Source organism: Podarcis melisellensis (genome assembly GCF_964234715.1).
Source record: "Podarcis melisellensis genome assembly, chromosome: 6".
Lineage (NCBI taxonomy): Eukaryota > Metazoa > Chordata > Lepidosauria > Squamata > Lacertidae > Podarcis > Podarcis melisellensis.
This window is the reverse complement of record NC_138538.1, coordinates 2,503,477-2,529,691: the sequence shown is the minus strand read 5'-3', so window position 1 is coordinate 2,529,691 and position 26,215 is coordinate 2,503,477. Positions and strand designations below refer to the sequence as shown.

Genomic DNA, 26,215 nt, shown 5'->3' with positions numbered 1-26,215 from the left:
TTGGCCACTGCCATGACCCAAATTCTTGAATGAACTGTACTGCATTGCCACAGTTGGAATGTTCCAAGTCCCCGGAAGACACCTCAAAGCACAATGCTTTTCCATGGAGATGGCTAAGTTTCAAGCCATCGTTTGATCTAAGAGTGGGATACAATTCTTCTTCTTCTTCTTCTTCTTCTTCTTCTTCTTCTTCTTCTTCTTCTTCTTCTTCTTCTTCTTCTTCTTCCTTCATCATAAGATCTCTTTTTTAATAGTCATCTGTCATTTTCATTTTACAATAAGGACAATGAATAATGATACAAATACACATTTAATTTCAACTTTCCCCTGTCCTTTCCATGGTTCACTTCATTATTTTCTTTTCTACTACATATTCTAATTAATCCCTATCTTTTCATTATCTCGTTTTCTATATCTCCCCAGTTATTACTGCTGAATTTACTCTGTCACGGTTAACTTTTTAATATGCTTACAGTAATTTTCCAAAAGGGACGCAGGTGGCGCTGTGGTCTAAACCACAGAGCCTGGGCTTGCTGATCAGAAGGTCAGTGGTTCGAATCCCCACGACGGGGTAAGCTCCCGTTGCTCAGTCTCTGCTGCTGCCCACTAGCAGTTTGAAAGCATGTCAAAGTTCAAGTAGATAAATAGGTACCGCTCCGGCGGGAAGGTAAACGGCGTTTTCATGCGCTGCTCTGGTTCGCCAGAAGCGGCTTAGTCCTGCTGGCCACATGACCCGGAAGCTGTACACTGGCTCCCTCGGCCGATAAAGCGAGATGAGCGCTGCAACCCCAGAGTCGTCCGCGACTGGACCTAATGGTCAGGGGTCCCTTTACCTTTAATTTTCCAAATAATCTACAAAGCATTTTCAATCTTCTTTAAATAGCTTCCCATCTTGATCTCTTATTCTAGTTGTCAATCTTCCCATTTCTATATATTCTATCAGTTTCATCTGCCATTCTTCCTTTGTTGATATTCTACCCTCTTTCTACCTCTGGGAATATTCCATTTGAGCTGCTGTAGTTGCATAAATAAAGAGGGATTTCTGATCTTTCAATACACTTTCATCTGTTATACCTAGAAGAAAGGATTCTGGGCATTTAACAAATGATTTTTAAAACATTTTTTTCCAGTTCATTATATATCATCTCCCAGTGAGTCTTAACCTTTTTGCATGTCCACCACATATGATGAAAGGTACCTTCTTTTTATTTACATTTCCGACAGATATCTGCTTTGGATTTGTAGATTTTTGCTAATTTACTTATACCACCTATAAATCATTTCCATGTAATTCTACCTTAGTGTGTAACATGCTGTAAATTTCAAATCCATTTTCCATAATTTCTCCCATGCAGACAACTCTTACATTATGACCTATATCTCTTGCCCAGTGAATCATCGCTGATTTTACCAGTTCATCTTCCATTTCCTGTTTAGATAATAAGTTGTACATTTTGGACCTTCATCATAAGATCTCAGGGCGATACATAGAATAAAATACAAGATAAAAACACGAGGAAATAACTAAAACAAAACTGGCAAAACAATAATACCCTCCTTCCCACAGGCACATATTAGAAGGCTGTTGAATATTAATCAGCCAAAGGCCTGGCTAAAGAGGAACATTTTTGCCTGGCACCTAAAAATATATAAGGAATGGTGCTAGGCAAACGTCCCTGGGGAGAGCATTCCACAAATGGACTTCTGCTCCTCTGTTGCAATGAGCATCATTTCAGCATCTCATTGATCCCTGTGGAAACAGAATGATAACATAAGAACCGTGTGTGGATCAGGCCCAAAGGCCCATCTGGTTGGCCACTGAGAACAAGATGATGGACAAGATGAGCCATTGCCTTATCCAGCAGGATCCTCTCTTCATCTTAAGGCACCTGTGTTAATCTACAAAGCCCCAACCAACTTTTTTTTTTAAAAAAACAATTTTTATTAAGGTTTTTACATTACAAAAAATAAAAAAGGGGAAAAAGAAAAAATACAAAATAAAAAATTGTTAAAAACAATCAATCTTTCCATCACATTATTTTTCATTTACTTGTTTCTCGGACCTCCTCATACCTCCCTTTTTTTGTATTCCAAGTCGAATTATTAATTCAACAATTTCTTTCCCTCTTTATGCTACCCAAATCTTATTCTTAAATTATTACAATCTTGAATTTTTACTTATATAAACCCATTTTTTCGTATTCCTTTAACCCATTACAGCCAGAAACCACTTAGTTCCAATCCAACATTATTTTAAAATTCATTAATTTTGCAATATCTCTGTAAATAGTCTTTAAATTTCTTCCAATCTTCTTCCACTGACTCTTCTCCCTGATCTCGGATCCTGCCGGTCATTTCCGCCAATTCCATGTAGTCCATCACCTTCATCTGCCATTCTTCCAAAGTGGGTAGATCTTGTGTCTTCCAATATTTTGCGATAAGTATTCTTGCTGCTGTTGTGGCATACATAAAGAAAGTTCTATCCTTCTTTAACACCGATTGGTCAACTATGCCCAGAAGAAAGGCCTCTGGTTTCTTCAAAAGGGTATATTTGAATACCAACCAACGTGGGTTCAGGATGCCCAGCTCTGAGATACCTGAGTCAGGTGTTTCATGTCTGCATCCTGTTCTCACAGTGGCTGACCAAATGCCCTTGTGGGCAACCAGCGACACTCTCCTGGCAGAGATTTGGCAGAGTCCTCTTCACCTTTGCCTTCCAAAGCTTTCTTGAAAGATCTTTATACGCCACTGGGCTTATACAGCTGTTTAAACCAGTCGTTTTATGTTTTATGGCAGTAGCAATAAACGAGCTGGCGGTAGAGAAATGCTTTTATAAACAAATAAGCAGACGCATTCTAGGAGGAGCAGCAGTTGCAGAGTGGAGATCCTCTGAAATGAGGGCAAAGACTTGTGGCCTGCCTACATAAATGCTCTCAGCATCAAGGATGGGTCGGCAATGTGCGGCCAATGGGGCCAGATGCGGCCTACGAAAACTGTTTTACTGGCCCACGAGCCGCTCCCAAACCAAGCCGCCCACTTGGTGAGTCCCCCAGCGCAGCGCAGCACGGGGACTCTCCGAGCGGTGCAGGAAATTGTGTCTGCACATGCGCAGATACCGGAAATTGCGTCTGCACATGCGCAGATACCGGAAATTGCGTCTGCACATGCGCAGATACCGGAAATTGTGTCTGCGCATGTCCAGACGTTGAAAAATGCTTCTGTGTAGGCATTATTTTTGGCGTCTGGGCATGCGCATAAGCGATTTCCGCCACCACAGACATGCGCAGATGCGATTTTTGGCGTCTGGGCATGCGCAGAAGCGATTTCTGCCACTGCAGACATGCGCAGATGCGATTTTTGGTGTCTGGGCATGCGCAGAAGCGATTTCTGGCACCGTGGACGTGCGCATGTGGGATTTTTGGCGTCTGGGCATGCACAGAAGCAATTTCCGGCACCGCAGACATGCGCATGTGGGATTTTTGGCGTCTGGGCATGCACAGAAGCAATTTCCGGCACCGCAGACATGCACAGATGTGATTTTTGGTGCCTGGGCATGCGCAGAAGCGATTTCTGGCATCACGCTGCACCAGTCCGGCCCATGGACAATCTCTGTGGGAGTTATCTTGCCCATGGCCGGTAAACCTTGCTGACCCCTAATCAAGGAGGACCTCCTTTGCAGTCATGGCCAGCTGAGCAGGACTTGCATTCCTGAGTTTCTCTCCCCTTTTCCCCTCCACAACCTCCATGTTGCTCCTTTGTGCACAGTCTCTGGCCTGACTGTTTTCCTCTACCGACTCTCGCTTGCCCTCCTCCCCACCTCCTTGTCAAAAGAGTCTAAATTCTGTTGCAAAGCCTAGTTAATTTGGTTCCAGAACAAAGCATGCAAATTAAGAGGTGCATAATTGTTGCTGATTTGCACAATTTAATGAGACTGTAGCTGCTGAGGGTTGTTTTTAATTTAAAGTGCCTGGCCTTGTTACCAGAGAAGGTCTCTGCCTATAATCCATGGCAAGGGAGGAGAGGTTGGCTTGGGTTCAACTGCTGATGGTGATGGATATTGTGTGTGTGATGTTTGGGGATGAAGTGCAAGCCACCAAATTAATTCAGACATTAAGGCCAAAGCTGGGATTGTGCTGATTTCTGCCCCCTTGACAGATCGTTTTCTTCTGCTGGCTGTTGTCGGGGGTGGGGGGACATATTAGGAATATATTTTTGGGTGGGAGCACTGTGAACTCCATTCAGATCTGGTGCTCAAAGTAAATTCCTGGATTTTAGAATTTTCTTTAATTCTAAATGTATGCCTTTTGCAACAGGCTCTGGTTGGTGGATCCTAGTAAAAATCAAAGTAGATCCCGCAAGCCTTGCCTGTTCCTGTTCTGTGCAGATTAGCTGCACTTTAACCTGGGGGATCATATGGGAATCTCTCCTAGATCCACCTTGAGAAGCCAGGGATTGGACCTGGGATCTTGTTGCCTGCAAGGAAAGAGTTCTAACCACAGAGCCACATCCTTTGTCTTTCCCATAAGCACTGTTAGTATGCGTGAAACTGGCCACTTTTTACTTGGAATGCCAGTTTCCAATAAATCAAGTTACTTAATTTTAAAAATAAACAAACATGTAGATGCATTATCAATTTTTCAAGCAACAGCTCAACCAGATTTTGTTTGTTCACCAAAAATCCCCACCATTTCAACATTTTCAATTATTCTGAAAGTGGGTTTGCAGAAGAAGCCATTCAGTAGCAGAAAGTGGTTCGTTTTAGGGAACCACTGACATGTTTTTATAACCCACATGGAGAATGCTAGTGGCATTTCTAAATACGTTTGTTGTTGTTGTTTAGTCATTTAGTCGTGTCCGACTCTTCGTGACCCCCTGGACCAGAGCACGCCAGGCACTTCTGTCTTCCACTGCCTCCCGCAGTTTGGTCAGACTCATGTTTGTAGCTTCGAAGACACTATCCAACCATCTCGTCCTCTGTCGTCCCCTTCTCCTTGTGCCCTCCATCTTTCCCAACACCAGGGTCTTTTCCAGGGAGTCTTCTCTTCTCATGAGGTGGCCAAAGTACTGGAGCCTCAGCTTCAGGATCTGTCCTTCCAGTGAGCACTCAGGGCTGATTTCCTTCAGAATGGATAGGTTTGATCTTCTTGCAGTCCATGGGACTCTCAAGAGTCTCCTCCAGCACCAGAATTCAAAAGCATCCATTCTTTGGCGATCAGCCTTCTTTATGGTCTAAATACGTTACAGGCATTTAAAATACCAAACTGCTTCTAGAAGTGCACCCATTTTCCTGCTGGCCTGCAGTTCCAGCTGTTGGTACTCTCTTTAGTCTGAGCCCAATGAGCCATGTGCCGCCACATCCCAGGAGCGGGCAGTGCTCTCCAGCTCTACCAAAAGGTAGATATTTGGAGAGGAATATGAGGCGCTGCCCCTTTTCTGTGGTGAGGCCTTTCTTCCACAGACAGACCTTGAGCCTAGCCTCTGCAAGCTCCACAACCGAACAAATGCAGAATTGCTGCATGGGCAAAAAATGATCTGGGTCTCCTCCCCAGCCTCTTGTCTTGAGTAATGGCTTTTTCTGCCCCCCCCTTCCAACTACTCTCTGAAGACTGGAGCCTCTTAAGAATTTTAGGGGGGTGGGCAGGGAAAGGACTAGACCATGTGAAAAAGGAACCCAATATTTTAGCTGCAGTTCATTCATTTCCAGCTTTGTATTCTTGTTATTAAAAAAGTGTGCCTAGACATAACGTTGTTGCGCTCATAACCTAGGTTTAAGGTGCCCTTTAGCTCCTGGTTTTCATATCTGTTTCTTAACACTGGTTGGAAGTTTTTGTGTGTCCCAGCCATTGCAGAAGCCCCGTCTCAAGAGCTGGTCCCCGGCACTTATGCCTGCCATGCAAAGAGGCTGGTGGGAGGTGGGTGGGCAAGGCTTGGGCAACCCTCTTCCTCCAACACCTGGACCTTCTCCCTTCGACTTGCACCTCCCTTGTTCCTCCGTTGGGGCCCCAATTAAACAAATTCAGCCAGAACCTGCTAAATGGCAACCAATTATTTCTGCATCCCTTTGAAAGGAGCTAGAGGGGGCAGCTCTGCAAGGACAAAAGTCTGGGATTAACTCTGAAGAAAGGAGGCGGGTTAAGAAAGAGGCAGCAGCCCAGGTTTCTGGTGGGGGCAGCTGCTCCCTCCCCCAAAATGTAAGACTATAAGACCAGACTGCAGAATCAGGCCAGTGGTCCATTTGGCCAGCATCCTGTTCTCACACTAGTTGACTAGATGCTCCCAATGGGAAGCCCATAAGCAAGCTTCGGCTGGGGAGGGCGGGATATAAATAAAATTTTATTATTATTATTATGAGCTCAACAGAGACTTTCCACCTCCTGTGGTTTCCAGCAACTGAGATTCACTAGCATCGCTGCCTCCCATTGTGGAACCAGAGCAGAGATATCCTGGCGAGGAGAAATCGATAAACCTCTCTGCCTCTCTTCCGTGAATTTGTCCAATGCTCTCTTTGTCCAATTTGTCCAGTCCTCATATTTATGGGACCGCCTCTCCTGGTCTGCACCACAGAGGACCTTAAGGTCCATGAGCAACCAATGTTTAGAGGTCCCGGGCCCTAAGGAAGTCAGACTATCTTCCACCAGGGCCAGGGCCTTCTCAGTGATGGCTCCGACCTGGTGGAATGCTCTGTCCCAGGAGACCAGGGCCCTGCAGGATTTAACCTCCTTCTGTCGGGCCTGTAAGACAGAGCTATTCCACCTGGTCTTTAATTTGAATCCAGCCTGATCTTTTATTTTCCTTCTCTTCCCTCCCCCTCCACTTATATGAAGATTACCCGCTTTGGGATCCCACAGCTAATCCCCCCCCCCCCCCCGCCGCCCAAGTAGGACCAATTCAGCCAGCTAGCCCTGGGGATTATCTAATGCTTATTAGATGGATTTCCCCTAAATTGATTGCTGAACTTTGAATTTTATTGTTATTCATGTTTTTATACTGTATTTTATGCTGCTTTTACAATTGTTTTAAATTTGTTGTTAGCCACCCTGAGCCCGGTTTTTGAACCGGGAAGGGCGGGGTATAAATAAAAAAAATATTATTATTTATTATTATTTTAAAGTTGGTGGCCCTCGCTGCCCCCTGTGGAAGCGAGCTCCATAACAGCTAGCTTTCATGATCCATCGCTCTTTGATAAAATCACTGACTATTCAAGCCAGGAGCTGAGTTGTAGTCCCTCCATGTGTTTCTCCCCACACCACCCTAACTAAAAAAAAGATAGTTAAGAGAACTGAGATCCCATCTCGGGATGACCGGATCCCGAAGGCAGCTGTCTGTATTCTTTCTCCCCAGAGCGCCCCACATCTGTTTGTTCCTCTTCCCGTGTGATTCATTGATGGAGCCAGCCAAGTTGCTCTCTGAGCCTGCACCTGTTCCAGGGTTTGGGGATGGGGTGGGGTAGGATACAATAGATTTCCACGAAAAGACAAAATGAGGACAATGCTACACACCCCTTCCAGTCAAAAAGGTTGGTGCACACAGGTGTTATCGCTCCCTTGAGGCTGCAGCGTCAGGTGGGTGCCTGCGCAAATGGAGCGCCCCAGGCGAGTTTTCCAGGCGAGTCAGTCCACATGTTTGCCTAGCAGCTGATGAGTGAAGAACTCGAGGGATGTGCGTGCATGTGTGAATCGGGCAATTTGGGTGTTGGGCAAGCCAGACCGCCGCTCTACCTGCTGCCTTGTGTCTGGCATCTACACCTGAACTATTGGGCTAAGGCAGGGGTCAGCAAACTTTTTCAGCAGGGGGCCGGTCCACTGTCCCTCAGACCTTGTGGGGGGCCGGACTGTATTTTAAAAATATATATGAATGAATTCCTATGCCCCACAAATAACCCAGAGAAGCATTTTAAATAAAAGGGCACATTCCTGGACCGTCCGTGGGCCAGATTTAGAAGGCGATTGGGCCGCATCCGGCCCCTGGACCTTAGTTTGCCTACCCATGGGCTAAGGCAACTGTTTCATTTTGGAATCTTTAAGATAATATTTCGGTTTCCTGTTAATTATGTTGCTTTGAACGTATGCTTTATTTTTGACTTTCTTCTGCAGTGTTTTATTCTGAATAGCTTTATTTGATATTTTAATGTAGGTTGTACACCGCTTTGAGGTGTTGTTCTTAAGCAGATAAAGCAGTATAGAAATGAAATTAATAATCATCATGGTCTGAACTGAACCACAGAGTCCCTGCCTGCAGCCTCCTCTGAATCCATGTGTTTCAACGGCACTGCTTGCCTCAGGAGCAAAAGGCAGAGATTGCAGCAGAATTATCTGCTCTGCAAGGGAGGCTGACGGGAGGAATAAAATCTGAGCAGCAAATTATGCAGAGATACAGAGGGCAGCTCCTTTTCTAAACATGGGAGCATTTTAAAAAATTCTTTAACATTTTTTATGGGACACACAATCCAGGGCTTTGTGTTTTCTCCCTTGGGAGAAAAGCACTTTGCACATGGTCAGGGATAGTCTCTTCCTCAACCAGCACTTCACACATGATTTGGCTGAGCCCTGGAACTGAAAACAGAGTTGGGTCCTGGTCCTTGCATTCCAGACGAGGCATCTCTCTTTGGAGGAAAGCCCCTTTGAGACGGTTTCTGGTCGCCTGCCTGATTTACAGGCGGGTCTGTGTGTAGCAGGGTGGGGTCCCACATGCCCAGGCAGCTTCCTCCCCCATTGTGTCCTGGGTCTGGGAGCAGATGTGCAGGATCAATGAGATTGCAGTAAGCAGCTGGCTGGCAGGTTTACTCTACCCAGGACACAACTGCCTGCTTTCTGCCATCCCTTTGTTGCAGAGAGTGCAGAGCTCAAGAGATGAAGGTCAGAGCCGAACAGGCATTTGTGGAGAAATTCTGGCATTTGCAAGGATGCACACAACACACAGAAATGGGAGGCATCCAATGTTGTTTAGCCGTTTAGTCGTGTCCGACTCTTCGTGACCTCATGGACCAGAGCACGCCAGGCCCTCCTGTCTTCCACTGCCTCCCTCATGCTGGTAGCTTCGAGAACACTATCCAACCATCCCGTCCTCTGTCGTCCCCTTCTCCTTGTGCCCTCCATCTTTCCCAAAATCAGGGTCTTTTCCAGGGAGTCTTCTCTTCTTCAAAGTATTGGAGCCTCAGCTTCACGATCTGTCTTTCCAGTGAGCACCCAGGGCTGATTTCCTTCAGAATGGAGAGGTTGGATCTTCTTGCAGTCCATGGGACTCTCAAGAGTCTCCTCCAGCACCATAATTCAAAAGCATCAATTCTTTGGCGATCAGCCTTCTTTATGGTCCAGCTCTCACTTCCATACATCACTACTGGGAAAACCACAGCTTTAACTATATGGACCTTTGTTGGCAAGGTGATGTCTCTGCTTTTTAAGATGCTGTCTAGGTTTGTCATTGCTTTTCTCCCAAGAAGCAGGCGTCTTTTAATTTCATGGCTGTTGTCACCATCTGCAGTGGTCAAATCTCTCACTGCCTCCATTTCTTCCCCTTCTATTTTCCAGGAGGCGATGGGACCAGTGGCCATGATCTTCTGGGGTTTTTTAAGTTGAGCTTCAGACCATATTTTGCGCTCTCCTCTTTCACCCTCATTAAAAGGTTCTTTAATTCCTCCTCACTTTCTGCCATCAAGGTTGTGTCATCTGCATATCTGAGGTTGTTGAAATTTCTTCCGGCAGTCTTAATTCCGGCTAGGGATTCATCCAGCCCAGCCTTTCGCATGATAAATTCTGCATATAAGTTAAGCAGGGAGACAATATACACATCCAATGAGGAAGACCAAAAAGGGGAAACCCGTATCAAGGCGCTGAATAAAGAGTATTGCACTGTTTATTAATTCCTACCACATTTCTGCCAAAAACAGGCTTTCTGCAGGGACACTTATGTTTCCTTGCGGACAAGTGAAAGCATCTTTGAAAACACTGTAGGCAGAACTCCTGAGGATGGGCCCTGAAAAATGCAAGGACGTGGGTGTTTCAAAATGGATGTTTTTGAATTGTCCACAAGGAAACACAAATACCCCCGAGGAAGGCCTGTCCTGGCTGAAGTGAGTTCGGCATTACTCCCCCCCCCCAACCAGTTTCTTGAGATTGGTTCTTTCACCTTTTTTTGTCATCTGTAAGGACAGAATGAGACACCCCCGACATGCTGGAATTTGGAGTCCCATGGGCCTGAAAGCTGCTGCAATAGGTCCTGTGGTGTTTGTTTTTTTAAGTGCACAAGAGTTTAGTTTTGTCAGATGAGGTGGGAGAGGAAAGGAGCTGAAAGGATTAATACATGCAGTTAGTTAGTTAGTTAGACTGCAGAACTCCTTGCCACAGGAGGCAGTGAGGATGTAATAAACGGGAATCTGCCCTTATTCCCTGATGGGGGACACAAGAGCCCTTGTAGAGTCCTTTGCAGGTTCTCCATCAGTTGGAGAAAAATAACAGAGGCCAGCCAGAGAATATTGAGAAGCAAAGCAGCTAGTAAGCCTGATCTTTATTGATCTGTTGCAACAGGATGTCCCCTTTGCATGCAGGAGAAGGAGGAGGACCCCGAACCAAGGTTTGCCTGCCCTTGTATAGACATTTTAAATTGCCCGCCCTGGAGTCCAAGACCGCCCCCATAAACATCATACATACATCACAGAAGGGTGTAGCTCAAGACCACTCCCCAGACACCTCATACCTACATCACAGAAAGGGCGGTCTACAGCAGAAATCTGAGTGCCTTGTTTATCTCCTTTTGTTGTTTACCTCCTGTCTGGCAGGTTACCTGTTAATGCTTACTTGATTGGATACCCTGGGGAGCCTCGCCAGTCTTTTGTAATGTTAAATACTTAGTTCCTGAGCCAGGTCACAGCCTCATACCCTATTCATATCTTAAATGCACCCTTAAGACAGGATTTGTGAAGGAAAAGGCAATGGGGAGGCGTTTCCATTTTCCATTGACCTTGCAGAGAAAACATTTGCTCAGTTTGGGAATCAAAAATGGTTTCAGGTCAGTCTTCCTGTGCTGATCTATGTACGTGCTTGGTTGGTACATTTATGAACATTTATTGTACATCTAAGACCTTAAAATTCTTGTTACAGATAGGTAGCCGTGTTGGTCTGCCATAGTCAAAACAAAAAAAATTCCTTCCAGTAGCACCTTAAAGACCAACTAAGTTAGTTCTTGGTATGAGCTTTCGTGTGCATGCACACTTCTTCAGAATTCTTAAAATTCTTATCACAAGTACCACCAACTGATGGCTATAAAAGAGGACTGGACAAAACAGCAGAGTTCCTATGTGCTTAATGCTAAAATCACAAACTGCCACTCCAAAAAGGCCCCTTGTCTCTGCTTGTTGTCATCTGTGCTTCACAGGGCATTCATTAAATACAATCACAGTGTTTTTTCATGGCCCATCCCAGACTCAGGTTGGAGCCAAGCACCTGTTCCCAAACAGTGCATTGCTGGCTTTCGGAGAGTTTTCTTCCAACACGAGACCTTTGTCTAGAGAGCAGCCCTGGTGATGTTGGCCAATTCCACCCCCCACCCCACCCCACGCCCCCAGCCAGTCTGCCACAAGTTGTGCTAGATGCAGCCACACCAAACTCATGCCATGCACATGCACAGTGCCTGGGCTGGTGGGATGGTGATTTCTTTTTGTGACGAAGCAAGAGACTGTATAACAGGAGTGTGGAAGCTGTGGCCCTCCAGGCGTCCACAGAAGCATAGAATGGAAGGTTTCTGAGGGGCATCTAGTTCAACCCCTTGCAATGTAGGACTCTCAACTTGCAAACTGATTTTTTTCCAGAAGCAAGTAGCCTGGAAATAAGTGCTGAAATGGCTCTGTTCCACTCTTGTTTTTGGAAGTGGATTTTATGATGCTCAAAAGCCCACGTATAATGCAGAAATAAACTGTGTGGATGCACCATTGCGCTCAGTGCCTGGAAGTGGTTTTTGCATTGTGTGGAAGCTCAGCTATAATGTGGAATTTAACAGTTAGGGGGACGTTGTGAAAATGGAATAGATGGACACATAAATTCAGCCTTTGTCTTTCTCAGCCTTTGCCGTTGCAGGTTCTGTAGCCGAGGGAGGAAGCCTCCTGCTCCTGAGTCGCACTTAACCCTGGCCTTGTAAATGAAAATCTATTTTATCACTCCTTTCAAAGTGCCTCTTTACATTGTTCTCCCCACGTAAAACAATTGCTTTGGGAGGCCAAGTCGCCTTGGACTTTGATAAATTAGGCCGTTGGCTTAGCTCAGAGAGGAAGAGGATATCATTTGTCATTATTCCAGCTGCAAACCTTCCTTGACTTTTCTCGCTTCGCTCTTGTCTGGAGCAAAAAGGCTTGTGTGGATGTGCACCAGTTTGACTGAGGACCACTTTTTAAATAATAATAATAATAATAATAAAGGTTCAGAAAATATGCCAATATGGTATGTGTGTATGTCACGTTTGGAGAAAGAATGAGGAATTTGTGAAAATGAGTGACGGAAGACCCGGCTGAATTACTTTGTAACCTTTTAAATATATTACTCGAAAACTAGAGTGGCTGACCTGAGGTTGTTGGAAGCCTCCTTTCCTCAGGACCAGCCAGCATGCCAAGTGGTCAGAGACTTGGGTCTTTGTGAGGCAAAGAGCAAACTTTATTTTGGGAACAGTCTGCAAGAAGTATTTTCCTGCTGCTGTTGGTTTCAGTCTGTTTTGTTTTGGTTCCGTTTATTTCGTAGTTTATATATCTTGTGAACGGATCTGGGATGTTATGAGGAGCGGTATAAAAATGAAATGATAAAACATAAATAAAATGCAGTTAACCGTGAGGTCCAGGAAGATCTGGATGGTGCAACATCTGGCAGAAGGTGCTGGGGGTCGGTGGGCAGTAGCTGCATCTGCCCCCAGCTGCTCCTTTGGAGCCCCCCTGCTCTGGCTATTCCATCACCAGCGCTGAAGGTTCAGTGGCCGGCCCAGTCCAGTTTGTGCACTGCTGGGGTTTAGACTAGATGAGTCTTGGGGTGCCCTTCAAACTCTACAAGTTATCTCTCGCTTCGACTACTGCAATGCGCTCTACGTGGGGCTACCTTTGAAGGTGACCCGGAAACTGCAACTAATCCAGAATGCGGCAGCTAGACTGGTGACTGGGAGCGGCCGCCAAGACCACATAACACCAGTCTTGAAAGACCTACACTGGCTCCCAGTACATTTCTGAGCACAATTCAAAGTGTTGGTGCTGACCTTTAAAGCCCTAAACGGCCTTGGTCCTGTATACCTGAAGGAGCGTCTCCACCCCCATTGTTCTGCCCGGACACAGAGATCCAGCGCCGAGGGCCTTCTGGCGGTTCCCTCCCTGCAAGAAGCCAAGTTACAGGGAACCAGGTGGAGGGTCTTCTCGGTAGTGGCACCAGCCCTGTGGAATGCCCTCCCACCAGATGTCAAAGAGAAGAACTACCACCAGACTTTTAGAAGACACCTGAAGGCAGCCCTCTTTAGGGAAGCTTTTAATGTTTGATGGTTTATTGTGCTTTTAATTCTGTTGAGAGCTGCCCAGAGTGGGTGGGGAAACCCAGCCAGATGGGTGGGGTATAAATAATAAATTATTATTATTATTATTATTATTACAATTCTGTGATGATGGGCTAAGGGTGCCACCCCACCTTTTGCCTTGGGCAACAACACACTTTAGGCCACATAAATATTTGGGTGGTTCTTATTCTGTAATGTTGGGTGGGGGCTGTGGAAGGACAATGTGGGGTAGTGGTTAGAGTCTCGCATTGGGGAGAAACCCAGGTTCAAAGCCACTGTGTTTATTTATTTGTTAAATTTGTCAGTTGCTTTATCCCCAAGCAACCTTCAAACAAACAAACAAACAAACAAACAAACAAACTGACTATAAGCACCACGTAGATACATTAAAACCAAGAGAAGAGGTATAGTCAGGTTGTGTAGCAAAAATAGTTGTTTTTGAACACCAATGACTTTTTTTACATGTGATTTTACATTGAGAATGAGCCGTTGGCAAAAAACAAACAAACTGTTTTGCCTATGATTACAAGTTTACCCTAGAAAAGCCTCGAATTTTATTTTGGGGGTTAGATAATTTTCATTTATTCAGAAGAACGAACTGCGAAAGCCAGCCTGTTTTGTAGAAACAAGCTATAGGGACGACTAAAATAAACTGCGCACACGGTTTCATTTCTATAATGACGATACAATGCAATGTTGAGCAGATGGGAGGTGAATGCCTGGTAGATAATGAGAAGCAAACAAAGCAGTTATAAAGGGGTTCGGTGGATACAGAGCAAGATGCACATCAAAGGATTAAGCAGAGAAGCCTCAGTAGAGGAAGCCAGTCTGCGTTTTCTTATTCCTTATTCCTTTGTGTAGAGAGGGAGTCCACTATCCTCATGCCCAGATGCTGAAATATTTAGAACTGGATGCAAATTTAATTGACGTGATTTTTTTAAAACTGGGGAATCTTTCCACAAGACAATGCTATTCCACTGTTGCTTGTTCTTAACCCTGCGGCATTTAAATGCAACCAAAGGACTATACTTTCCCTGGAAATTGACTGTGCCTGTTCTCTAGGGGGCTACAGTCTTCCCTCCCCCCCCCCCCATTGCTTGGGTGACTCACATTTGGAAGAGGTTGTGAGCACGGAACTAAATAAAACTAAAAAGGAGAACTGAATAATTGTGGTGCGTTTTGTTTTGTGTTTTACCAAATCGCCAAAGAAACAAGTTTTTTTTTTTTTGCTTTCTTGGTTTTTTGAAAACTGTACAACAGAAATGATCAATAAAGGTTGCTATCAAAATAAAAATAAACATTCATTCAATCCTTGGTTGAGACTTGTTTTTTATATCCTTCTGAAATTCAGTTTAACATGACTTCCAATCTTCCCATTGTGTTCCGAGTCAAATTCCTGAAATACGCACTTAACTTTGTTTTCACCCTATTATTTAACTTACTTAAAGATTTTTCAAGTTTTTCTATTTACACACAGAAGCTCAATCAAGACCTACCAACGGATCGATATTTTGACAATTTCTTTTACGTAGACTCTGTTATGTACTGAAGTTCTCACCCTGGGCCAGCAGGGGGATACTGTAGATAGTTATGCAAATGAAGGATCGAAAGTGATGTTCAGTGATTGGATAGTTTTAGAAGGTTGCTACAGTAACGTTGTACTGGAGCTCTATATAAGCAAGCTGACTGAGCCCTTCAGCTCAGTTCTGTTCTGGCCTGTGAATAAACAAGAGCTGTTTGAAGAATCGCTGTGTCATCTGATATGTTCACCCACAACTTAACTGACTTTGTATATATTCCACTCTCTGGCAATTTTTTCCTCTGTAACGCCTCATAGCCTTGCTGATAGTCTCACTAATTCTACATAATCTTGTTAGTTTATTTTGCCAGGGGCAAAGCACCACATTTCAGAAATTCCCCCTGCCTCTGAAATGCTGGTAATGTCCAGGCAAATCCAGACGTTTGGCAGCCCTGTCTGAGGCTCCTGTGGCCACAGAGTTGGATGGGACACGCAGGGGCCATCTAGTCCAACCCTTTGCAATGCAGGTATCTCAGCTAAAGCACCTGTCCCTCCCATCCTGCAGGTTAACATGAAGAAGGAGAAGGTGGTCCAGTGGACGATGGACAGCGAGGAGGAGAACCTGGTCTTGGTCAATGGAAGCTGCGGTGACCCAGCCAAGGAGAAGGCTGAGCCTACCTTGAAAGTCAAAAGGAAGCAGAAGAATGCAGGTACCCTTGGGAGTCTGCCTCCTGCTCACTCACAGAGGCTGCTGGTTTGGCACCTCTTTGGCTAAGGAGGTGCAAAAAAGTTTTGATTGAGTTTCCACTGAAATGAGGCTGCATTTTAATGTTGTATTTTAATCTCGTTTTTTAAACAGTATTTCAATCAATTGTTTTTATATTTGGTGTTAGCCTCCCTAAGCCCAGTCTTGGCTGGGGAGAGCGAGGTATAAATCTATTATTATTATTATTATTATTTATATCCCAAGCAGACTGTGGAGCCAGGCTTGGTGCAGCGGTTGGCTCCTGGCTGAAGCTCCTGCTTTTCAGAAGGGCACTAAAAATAGAGGGCACTGAAACGGCTCTAGGGCTTTAGGTGGCAGCGGTGGTGTTGTGATGGTGTTGTGATGCCTAAGCCCATCACCAGCACCTGGAGGTGCAAACCTGGGATCCTTGGATCTTGTATGTTTTCACACATTAATGTCACATCCTGTAGAATTCTATCAGTTGTACAGTGGGACAGGATGAGAACAGAAATCGTGCTCTGGCGGTGCAGCAGCGGCAGGAGGCCCCATTAGCTAAAGTGGTGCTTCAGGTTAAGAACAGTTTCAGGTTAAGAATGGACCTCTGGAACGAATTAAGTATTTGACCCGAGGTACCACTGTATTAGGGACGCGGGTGGCGCTGTGGGTAAAACCTCAGTGCCTAGGACTTGTTGATTGCATGGTCGGCAGTTCGAATCCCCGCGTCGGGGTGAGCTCCCGTCGTTCGGTCCCAGCGCCTGCTAACCTAGCAGTTCGAAAGCACCCCCGGGTGCAAGTAGTTAAATAGGTACCGCTCTGGCGGGAAGGTAAACGGCGTTTCCGTGCGCTGCTCTGGTTCGCCAGATGCAGCTTGTCACACTGGCCACGTGACCTGGAAGTGTCTCCGGACAGCGCTGGCTCCCGGCTTCTAGAGTGAGATAAGCGCACAACCCTAGAGTCGGACATGACTGGCCCGTACGGGCAGGGGTATCTTACCACTGTATTAGGTGAGCAGGTTCTGGGGTGGGTTGGGGGGTTCCCTAGTGGCTTGGCCCAAATGGGCGGAAGCTGAGTTGAGGCCCCATTTCCTGTTGTGCAGATGTCGATGACGCAGAGAAAGTGCCTCGCAAGGCGAAGTGGAAGGAACAGGATGAGGAGGTCCCCAAAGAAGGCCAGGAGGAGGTGAGATCTTTTTCCAAACCCTGAATGTCACATCACGTTTAGCAGTTGCTCGCAATACAAACCAGCGGTTCCCAAAACGTTTGTGGGCCACCGGTCTTTTGGTTCCATAAACTCACCCCCTGTTCCCCCCACCCCCCCTTATAAAAAGCGTAACTCAGAACAGCGGATTGCACAATCCAGTAGAAGGAAAACAGTAGCACAATAAAATTAAGTAACTTGTAAAAAGTTCCCATTCTTCTTTGAAGTCACAGTTGTCCTTATCACGCAGTTTGTATGTCAATTTAGCCAACTCTGCATAGTTCATCAATTTCTCTTGCCACTGTTCTTTTTTTTTGGGTTTCCTCATTCTTCCATCCTTGTGTTATCAAGACTCCTCTGTTGTAGCATACATAAATAAATTCTTTGTTTTCCTTGGCAGGTCTTGTCCTACAATCCCTAACAAAAATGCTTCTTGATTTTTTTTTACAAATGTCATTTTAAACATTTTCTTCAATTCACTATATATCATTTCCCATTTTTTTTTAAATTTCTCTACATTCCCACCACATATGATAATAAAGTTCAATGCAGTAACAGTTAATTGCACATTCATTCGAAAGCCCATTAAAACAGTTCAGTTTAATTAATTCAGCAAAACTGATGGGTTTGGACTTGTAGGGTTGGAGGGAACCACAAGGATCATCTAGTCTGACCCCTTGCAATGCAGGAATTTTTCATGAAAGCATGATAGTCATGGGTACCTCCAATGCCCCCCTGCTGCCCCCTTGCCTCTTAGCACCCTCCAGCTTATCCCAACATCCCCTTTGGGAACCAGTGGTATAAATTGTCGGGGGCAGCCATAACCAGCCAGGTGCCCCAATGCAAGGCCTGAGTGGGGCAGCAATGTTTTCCCCGCTTTGGATTTCCAGACGCTTCAAAGGCGTGCTGACTCCACAAACGGAGGCTCAACATAGACATTGCGGCTAATAGCCCTTGAAAGCTTTGCCTTCCACGAATCTGTCGAATCCTCTTTTCACGCTGTCTCAGTTGGTGGCCATCGCTCTACCCCAGAATCTCCATTGCTGTGCCAGCTTTGATGGCAGGATCACGTCACCCCTTCCCCAATGAAACGAGGGCAGGCTGTCACCTTTCTCTGTCCCGACTGCCCCTGACAAACCCGGGCAGTGAGTGACACCAATCCTTTTCGATTCCCAGGTGCGGAGGCGCGGATCCGCTGGCTGGGAGAACAGTTTGCGGCAGAAGCCCCCTCCCCGCATCGTCTTCCAGGCCGGACCCGTTGCGCAGGAGAAGAATGTGAAAGACGACGTGGAGAGCGTGGAGAGCTTCAAGGAGCGACACAAAATCAGGGTGAGGTTTGGGTTACAGTGTCTGTCTGCCTGCCTGTCTGTCTGCAGTGGTCTAAGGATATGGTAGCATGTGTTGAGGTAGAAGAGGGAAGCTGGATATCCTAACATCCTCCCCCTTTCTGTGTAACCTGTAGTATCTGTGGTTCAACCCAATTGCAACCTCTGTAGATAAACCTTACGTTGTTCTCTGTTAACAACCTTAGACAACAGATCTGGTACAGCGGAAGCGTGCTGGGCCCATAACCTGTTGTTGGGATACTGCCCGGGAGACAGGCATCTCCAGACGATCCATCGGTTTCCCGTAACACAGCACCAGTCAGTTAGCGACTCTGTTGCCTCAACACAAAGGCAGGCAGTCATGTTTTTCCTTTGCTCTGACCAACATTGAGTAAAGTTGTAAATATGCTCTTCTGGGTGCATCTTCTGTTGCGGAGTCTGCTGCAAGGGCGTGCGCGAGTCCTGGAATGTGTCTGAGGCTTGTGTCGCTAAATGACTGATGCTGGTAGTGGAGTTGGTCAACTTGTGAGCTGGAAAATGACCCCTTTGCCAGTCCTCCTCATCTGCTGTTGCACCCCAGATTTCACCCCCTGATTTAGCAGATGGGGGATCATAGTTGGGCTGACAGTTCTTTGAACCTCCAAATTGGGAGAAGTCTTTTTTTAAAAAATGTTTACAATTTTTATTTTTTACCAACAACCAAAGCACAAACAGTGAAACCCCCAGGCGACTGATACATTGGGTACATATAATCAATAATAACATATTCAATCAACCATATGTACAATTTAATATACGTTAATATTCCTCCGTCCACAAGGTTTATTTAACTTTTAACATTTTAATTGCCCCAAATTGTTCAAACCTACCCAAATAATTCAATATCTTCTCAAACCAACCCTGCTCTTTCTCACTAACCTTAAACCCTTTCATTCTGTGTATCTTCACAGTTAGATATTCTAAAATTATAATATTATTCAGTCCCCCCCCCCATTGGTTCACCCTTAGCTCTTCTGCATTTTTCCAATTACTGGCTATAACCTGTCTGGCTGCAGTTACCATCAATTTTACCCATTTACATTCCTCTTTTGTTTTTAACTCAGTGCTATTCAGACTAATAAGAACCATTAATTTAGATATTTCCACCTTCCTACCCACAATTCCCGATATTTCTATACCAATCTGTTTCCAAAATTCATTAACTAACGGACAATCCCAAATTGGGAGAAGTCAGACCAGCCCATCCTCCTCCAACCCGGCTGGCATGTGTCCATCACAAACTCATTACGCTAGTCCTCATGAGCAGGGAAGAGGCTTGGACACATCAGGTAGCTTTCAGCCATGCTTTCTGGACCATAATATGCACGGGTGATGCATTTCCTTGTGATGCTCCCCACCTCGTGAGCATTGCGAGGGGAAATTCCCCATGGGGGTTCAAGGACAGAGTTTCACACAAAATTCCCCGTTGCTCAGGCTTCGTTTCATAACTCATTACTCAAGTCAAGTAACCTTTATTGGCATCACATAAGAACATTCAGAATACATTCAGAATAGATGCGATGTTGTCGCCACCCGAACAACACAGTCACCCGCCAAAGGGCAGAAGAGGCGAGCGATCCGCCTCACCTCTGTGGGTTTCCAGCAAGGGCAGGATCCTGTGGCATGCTTCAGTGACAAAAAATCAAATACAGTGGTGCCTCGCAAGACGAGAAGAATCCGTTCCACGAGTCTCTTCGTCTTGCGGTTTTTCCGTCTTGCGAAGCAAGCCCATTAGCGGCTTAGCGGATCAGCTGATAAGCGGCTTAGCGGAGCAGCTGATAAGGGGCTTAGCGGCTTGGGAAAAAGGGGGGGGGAGGAAAAAAAACCCTCAGGAACTCGCAAGACATTTTCGTCTTGCGAAGCAAGACCATAGGAAATTCGTTTTGCGAAGCACCTCCAAAACGGAAAACCCTTTCGTCTAGCGGGTTTTCCGTCTTGCGAGGCATTCGTCTTGCGGGGCACCACTGTAGAGGAACTTGGCTACTGTCTTGGTGAGCTCCTGGTCTCTTTCCTGTAATAAGAAGCGCATAACTTCCGTCTCTGGTTTCCATGTTGGAGTACATAGATGGTCTAGAAATTGTTGGTGGAGATCATCATACATTTTACATTTAAGGGCCATGTGAGCTAGAATTTCCACCAGGTGGGCATCGCATGGGCAGATACAGTGGTACCTCAGGTTAAGTACTTAATTCGTTCCGGAGGTCCGTACTTAACCTGAAACTGTTCTTAACCTGAAGCACCACTTTAGCTAATGGGGCCTCCTGCTGCTGCTGCACCGCCGGAGCCCGATTTCTGTTCTCATCCTGAAGCAAAGTTCTTAACCCGAGGTACTATTTCTAGGTTAGCGGAGTCTGTAACCTGAAGCATATGTAACCTGAAGCGTATGTAACCCGAGGTACCCCTGTATAACTCATTATTGGACAGAGTCCAAGGTGTTTGTGAGAGCATTTCCATTAGGATAAGGTTACCAGATTTTTTTCAATGGATCCAGGGACACTTTTCAACTTCAATAGATTTTGTATGAGGACTGATTTGTTAATCTGGGGACTGTCCCTGGGAAACGGGGACGTCTGGTAACCTTACATTAGGACCCACACTATATGGCCAAATAGATATCATCTTGGGGGTTTATCCTCTATCCAACCACCCCAGCACCCCACACTCTCATAAAACCACAGTCCTTAGAAACACTTACTCAACCCATTTTTTCTTTCCTGCACATATTAGAACCCTCCTTCTACCTCACCCAGAGTTGTTTTTCCCTTTAGCATCTAGCCATCTGGTACCTCCATAAATGGTTCCTACCAGTTTTTTGGGGCCGGGCCTTTTTGCACATGTGTCACCGGTGCCTCACCGAAAACGAGCCTGGCAGAAATCCCGTGGGCATCATCCATCTCTTTTCTCAAGGAGCTCAGCTCTTTTCTTCCTCTTTACCAGTTTTCCAGGAGAATCTCTGCATCGGCCCAAGTGGACTACTCAGAGGAGAACTTTGTGCAGTCCGGCCAGAGTGGCGGCAGCAGCAGCAATATTGGGGTACCAAATGGCTGCCTCTTGACAGGGACCCCGAGAGATGCAGAGGAATACCAGGTGGGGCCGCTTTTGCCTGGTGGCGAGGGGGCTGGTGTGGCTGCCTGGCTGAAGCTTAGCAAGGGGGTGGGCAGCTCTGAAACCCAGGGGGGTCAGAAAAAGGGGTTGTTGCAGTCTGGAGCAGCACACATGGATTATTTGGGGGGAAAGATTACAGTATAATGACCAAAACCCCACCTGCATCCTTATTTATTTTCATTTATGCATTGCATTAATAATAATAATAATAATAATAATAATAATAATAATAATAATAATAATTTATTTATACCCCGCCCTCCCCAGCCAAGGCCGGGCTCAGAGCGGCTTACAAGCAATAATAAAAACAAGATGAATGATTACAACTTAAAAACAAAAATAAAATACAACATTAAAATAATGGAACATTAAAATATTAAAATGTAGCCTCATCGCAGGAGGAGAAGGAAAAGAAAAAAGAAAGAGAGGGAGGGAATCAAATTGGCTCCAAGCCAAAGGCCAGGCAGAACAACTCTGTCTTACAGGCCATGTGGAAAGAAATCAGATCCTGCAGGGTCCTGGTCTCATGAGGCAGAGCGTTCCACCAGGCCGGGGCCAGTGTTGAAAAGGCCCTGGTTCTGGTTGAAGCCAATCTAACTTCCTTAGGGCCCGGAACCACTAGGGTGTTGCTATGTATGGACCTTAAGGTCCTCTGTGGGGCAGACCGGGAGAGGCGGTCCCGTAGGTACGAGGGTCCTAGGCCGTGAAGGGCTTTAAAGGTCAAAAGCAGCACCTTAGAATCATAGATTGGGAGATGTCTCACTTTTTCCTCTATGGAGATGAAAGCGGTTTACGTTGCTTTCCAGCTCAACCCCAACAACAACCCTGTAGGGTAGGCTAGGCTGAGAGGGAGCGACTGGCTCCCCAAATCACACCGTGAGCTTCACGTTTGCTGAGTGGGAATTCGAACCCTGGTCTCTCCTTGGTTCTCGCCTGGAACTCTAACCACCGCACCACCATGAGTTCTTTTTTGGGGGTCTCCCGGCCCTTGTTTTGGGGCAAAGCATTGCAGATGGATTTCACTTATGTGACTAATTTTCTAATTAATTAATTATATTGATCGATTGATTGATTGAATTTATATACCGCCCTATACTATATATTTTTTAGTTTTTATTATCAAAAGGATTTTGATCCCAGTCTCTAGCTCAGGGGTCTCTTTTTGGGGGCCAAGGGGCACACCTGGGATCTTGAGAGAGCGCATTGGGCGCCAGTCATAAAATGGCTGCCGCGGGGGACGTCTCATTGTGCAAAATGGCTGCCATGTCTGAAAACAGAGATAGACGTGAAGCAGGTGACTAGTGGGAGCAGGAACTGAGCAGGGAGAGCAAACTGTCCCTGGAGCCTTGTGGATTTATTGTATCCCACTGCTGGAGTCGCCGGTGGGCACAACGGTGGCTGTGCAAACTGCACTGGAGACTCCCGCTGCTCTCAGGGGTGGGTAACACATTCAAAAGACGGCAACAGCGAAGCAAAACGACTACAGGAGGGCAGGTTAAATGTACAGCAGCCAGATTTCAAAAAGAGGAGCGTTTTGTTGGTTAAATGGTTTCAAATATGGTTTGGTACGCAGGCTGAGACCGTACCTGTCCATGGACTTTCTCGCCAGAGTGGTGCATGCTCTAGTTATCTCCCACTTGGACTACTGCAATGTGCTCTACGTGGGGCTACCTTTGAAGGTGACCCGGAAACTGCAATTAATCCAGAATGCGGCAGCTAGACTGGTGACTGGGAGCGGCCACCAAGTCCACATAACACCGGTCCTGAAAGACCTACATTGGTTCCTAGTATGTTTCCAAGCACGATTCAAAGTGTTGGTGCTGACCTTTAAAGCCCTGAATGGCCTCGGTCCGGCATACCTGAAGGAGCATCTCCACCCCCATCGTCCAGCCCAGACACTGAAGTCCAGTGCCGAGGGTCTTCTGGTGGTTCCCTCCCTGCGAGAAGTGAGGTTACAGGGAACCAGGCAGAGGGCCTTCTCGGTGGTGGCGCCCGCCCTGTGGAACACCCTCCCACCAGATGTCAAAGAGAAGAACAACTACTTGACATTTAGAAGACATCTGAAGGCAGCCCTGTTCATGGAAGTTTTTAATGTGTGACATTTTAATGTATTTTTAATGTTTGTTGGAAGCCCCCAGAGTGGCTGGGGAAGCCCAGCCAGATGGGCAGGGTACAAATAAAAAATTATATTATTATTATTATTATTATTATTATTATTATTATTATTATTATTATTACCGTTGGTGACCTTGGGGGGTTCATGGAGCCATTGATTCAAGAGCCACTGACAGGCCACAGGGGCTCCCTGAAAACTCCTGTTAGCGGCCTGTTTCTTTCCGCTTGCTTATCTTCAATCTCATTTGGTTTTTTCCAGGACAGCAAGGGTTTTCGAATCGGCGAGCTCGTCTGGGGGAAGATCAGGGGCTTTGCTTGGTGGCCCGCCATCGTCGTGTCATGGAGGGCCACATTCAACCGCAAGGCGGCCCCTGGGATACGTTGGGTCCAGTGGTTTGGCGATGGAAAGTTTTCGGAGGTGAGGGGAAAATAGGGGGAGGGCTGCCAATGGAAGCTGGGGGGGGGCAAAGTATATTTTTTTATAATACACTGAAATGAAAGAGTGTAAAAAGAAACAGAGACAGAAATAAGCAAAATGGGAAATAAAGGAAGAAATAAAAAGTGAAAGAAGAGAGAGAAGATAAAAAGACTCTATCCTGCAGCTAAATATAGTGTTCACTCATTAACATCCAACCATTCCATCTTCTGTAATCCAATATTTTTTTCAGTCCTCAAATCCAGATACGTACTGGGGTGTGTGTTTGTGTGTCCTTCCCAGAGCTACATTTCTGAGCCTTTCTTGAAACGTGATTCCTGGAGTTGAGTCGTTCAGACACTGGAACAGACACAAGGAGTATTTGTAGACCTCCTTTTGCACTTATGAAAGTGACTACTCGCATCTTGTTGGGGGGGAACGATGGCAGATGGTGGGGCCCCTGAATAACAATAAAATTCAAAAATCAGTTAGATAATCATCAGGCCTTGCTGGATAAATTGGTCCTACTTGGGCCAGCGAGGAGGGCAGGGGAGAATGAGCTGTGGGGTCTCAGAGCGGGTGATCTTCATACAAGGGGAGGGGGAGGGAAGAGAAAGGAAACAAAAGATCAGGCTGAATTCAAATTAAAGGCCAGGCGGAATAGCTCTGTCTTACAGGCCCGATGGAAGGAGGTTAAATCCTGAAGGGCCCTGGTCTCCTGGGACAGAGCATTCCACCAGGTCGGAGCCACGACCGAAAAGGCCCTGTAACTGCCTCCCAGCCCAGCATCCCCTCTCCCTCCTCTTGAGGAGTTTTGCAGGGGGCGGTGGGTGCGTGATGTTCCTCAAAGCAGCTGAGCTTTGCCTAAAGGGCCTCGGCCAAGTATACCTGAAGGAGCGTCTCCACCCCCATCGTTCAGCCCGGACACTGAGGTCCAGTGCCGAGGGCCTTCCGGTGGTTCCCTCATTGCGAGAAGCAAAGCTACAGGGAACCAGGCAGAGGGCCTTTTCGGTAGTGGCACCCGCCCTGTGGAACGCCCTCCCATCAGATGTCAAAGCAATAAACAACTACCTGACATTTAGAAGACGTCTTAAGGCAGCCCTGTTCAAGGGAGTTTTTAATGTGTGACATTTTAGTGTATTTTTGGTCTCTGTGGAAGCCGCCCAGGGTGGCTGGGGTACAAATAAAAAATTATTACCGTTTTGACCGCAGGTCTCGGTAGACAAACTGGTGGGGCTGTTGGCATTCCAGGAGCATTTCAACTCCACCACGTTCCACAAGTTGGTTTCGTACCGGCAAGCCATCCTTCACGTCTTGGAGGTAAGGGCAGGCACAGGGCCTGGCACGATTCCACCCAGAGGAGGGAGCTGCGGGAATAACCTTACAATGCAAATTCTCAAGGAAAAAGTGGGAGGGTCCTGGTCTCCACCTCTCCCGTCCATCTTCTAAGCATGAGGGTAAAAGCATCCTGAAGCTCTGTGGTGTAGCTGTGATTCCTGAATTGCCTAGGGTAGAACTGTGGTTCCCAATGTCGGGCACATGCCCCACAAGGGGGTCAATTTGATTTTTAAGGGGGGCAATTCGAAAATGAGTTATTAACAGTTAAACAGATTAACAGATGACAAACCTAGACAGCATCCTCAAAGGGAGAGACATCACCTTGCCAACAAAGGTCCGTATCGTTAAAGTTATGGTTTTCCAAGTAGTGATGTATGGAAGCAAGAGCTGGACCATAAAGAAGGCTGATCACCGAAGAATGGATGCTTTTGAATTCTGGTGCTGGAGGAGACTCTTGAGAGTCCCATGGACTGCAAGAAGATCAAACCTCTCCATTCTGAAGGAAATCAGCCCTGAGTGCTCACTGGAAGAACAGATCCTGAAGCTGAGGCTCCAAGACTTTGGCCACCTCATGAGAAGAGAAGACTCCCTGGAAAAGACCCTGATGATGAGAAAGATGGAGGGCACAAGGAGAAGGGGACGACAGAGGACGAGATGGTTGGATAGTGTTCTTGAAGCTACCAACCTGAGTTTGACCAAACTGCGGGAGGCAGTGGAAGACAGGAGGGCCTGGCGTGCTCTGGTCCATGGGGTCACGAAGAGTCGGACACGACTAAATGACTAAACAACAACAACAATACACAAACGGAAGTTCCCAGCAAGCTGTGCTGGAATGTAAACAGATATGTGAGATACAAGAGCTCCACACATCTGTTTAGGTGGAACGGAACATCAGTATCCTAACAGGGACAGCCCAGGACTTC

At 46.2% G+C, this 26,215-nt stretch overlaps 1 protein-coding gene across 2 annotated transcripts in view; it reads left to right on the top strand.

The window, feature by feature from the left end:
- Nucleotides 1–26,215, top strand: part of DNMT3B (DNA methyltransferase 3 beta) — a 51,135-nt gene that overhangs the window by 6,290 nt on the left and 18,630 nt on the right. The window contains exons 2-7 of one of the 2 annotated variants that reach the window (XM_081916792.1): nt 15,597–15,741; nt 16,855–16,937; nt 18,132–18,284; nt 21,257–21,406; nt 23,799–23,957; nt 25,167–25,274. In XM_081916792.1, the coding sequence (XP_081772918.1) occupies nt 15,603–15,741; nt 16,855–16,937; nt 18,132–18,284; nt 21,257–21,406; nt 23,799–23,957; nt 25,167–25,274 (792 nt within the window). In that variant the 5' untranslated portion in view covers nt 15,597–15,602. The remainder of the gene's footprint in view (nt 1–15,596; nt 15,742–16,854; nt 16,938–18,131; nt 18,285–21,256; nt 21,407–23,798; nt 23,958–25,166; nt 25,275–26,215) is intronic. The other variant, XM_081916793.1, reaches the window with a different exon arrangement.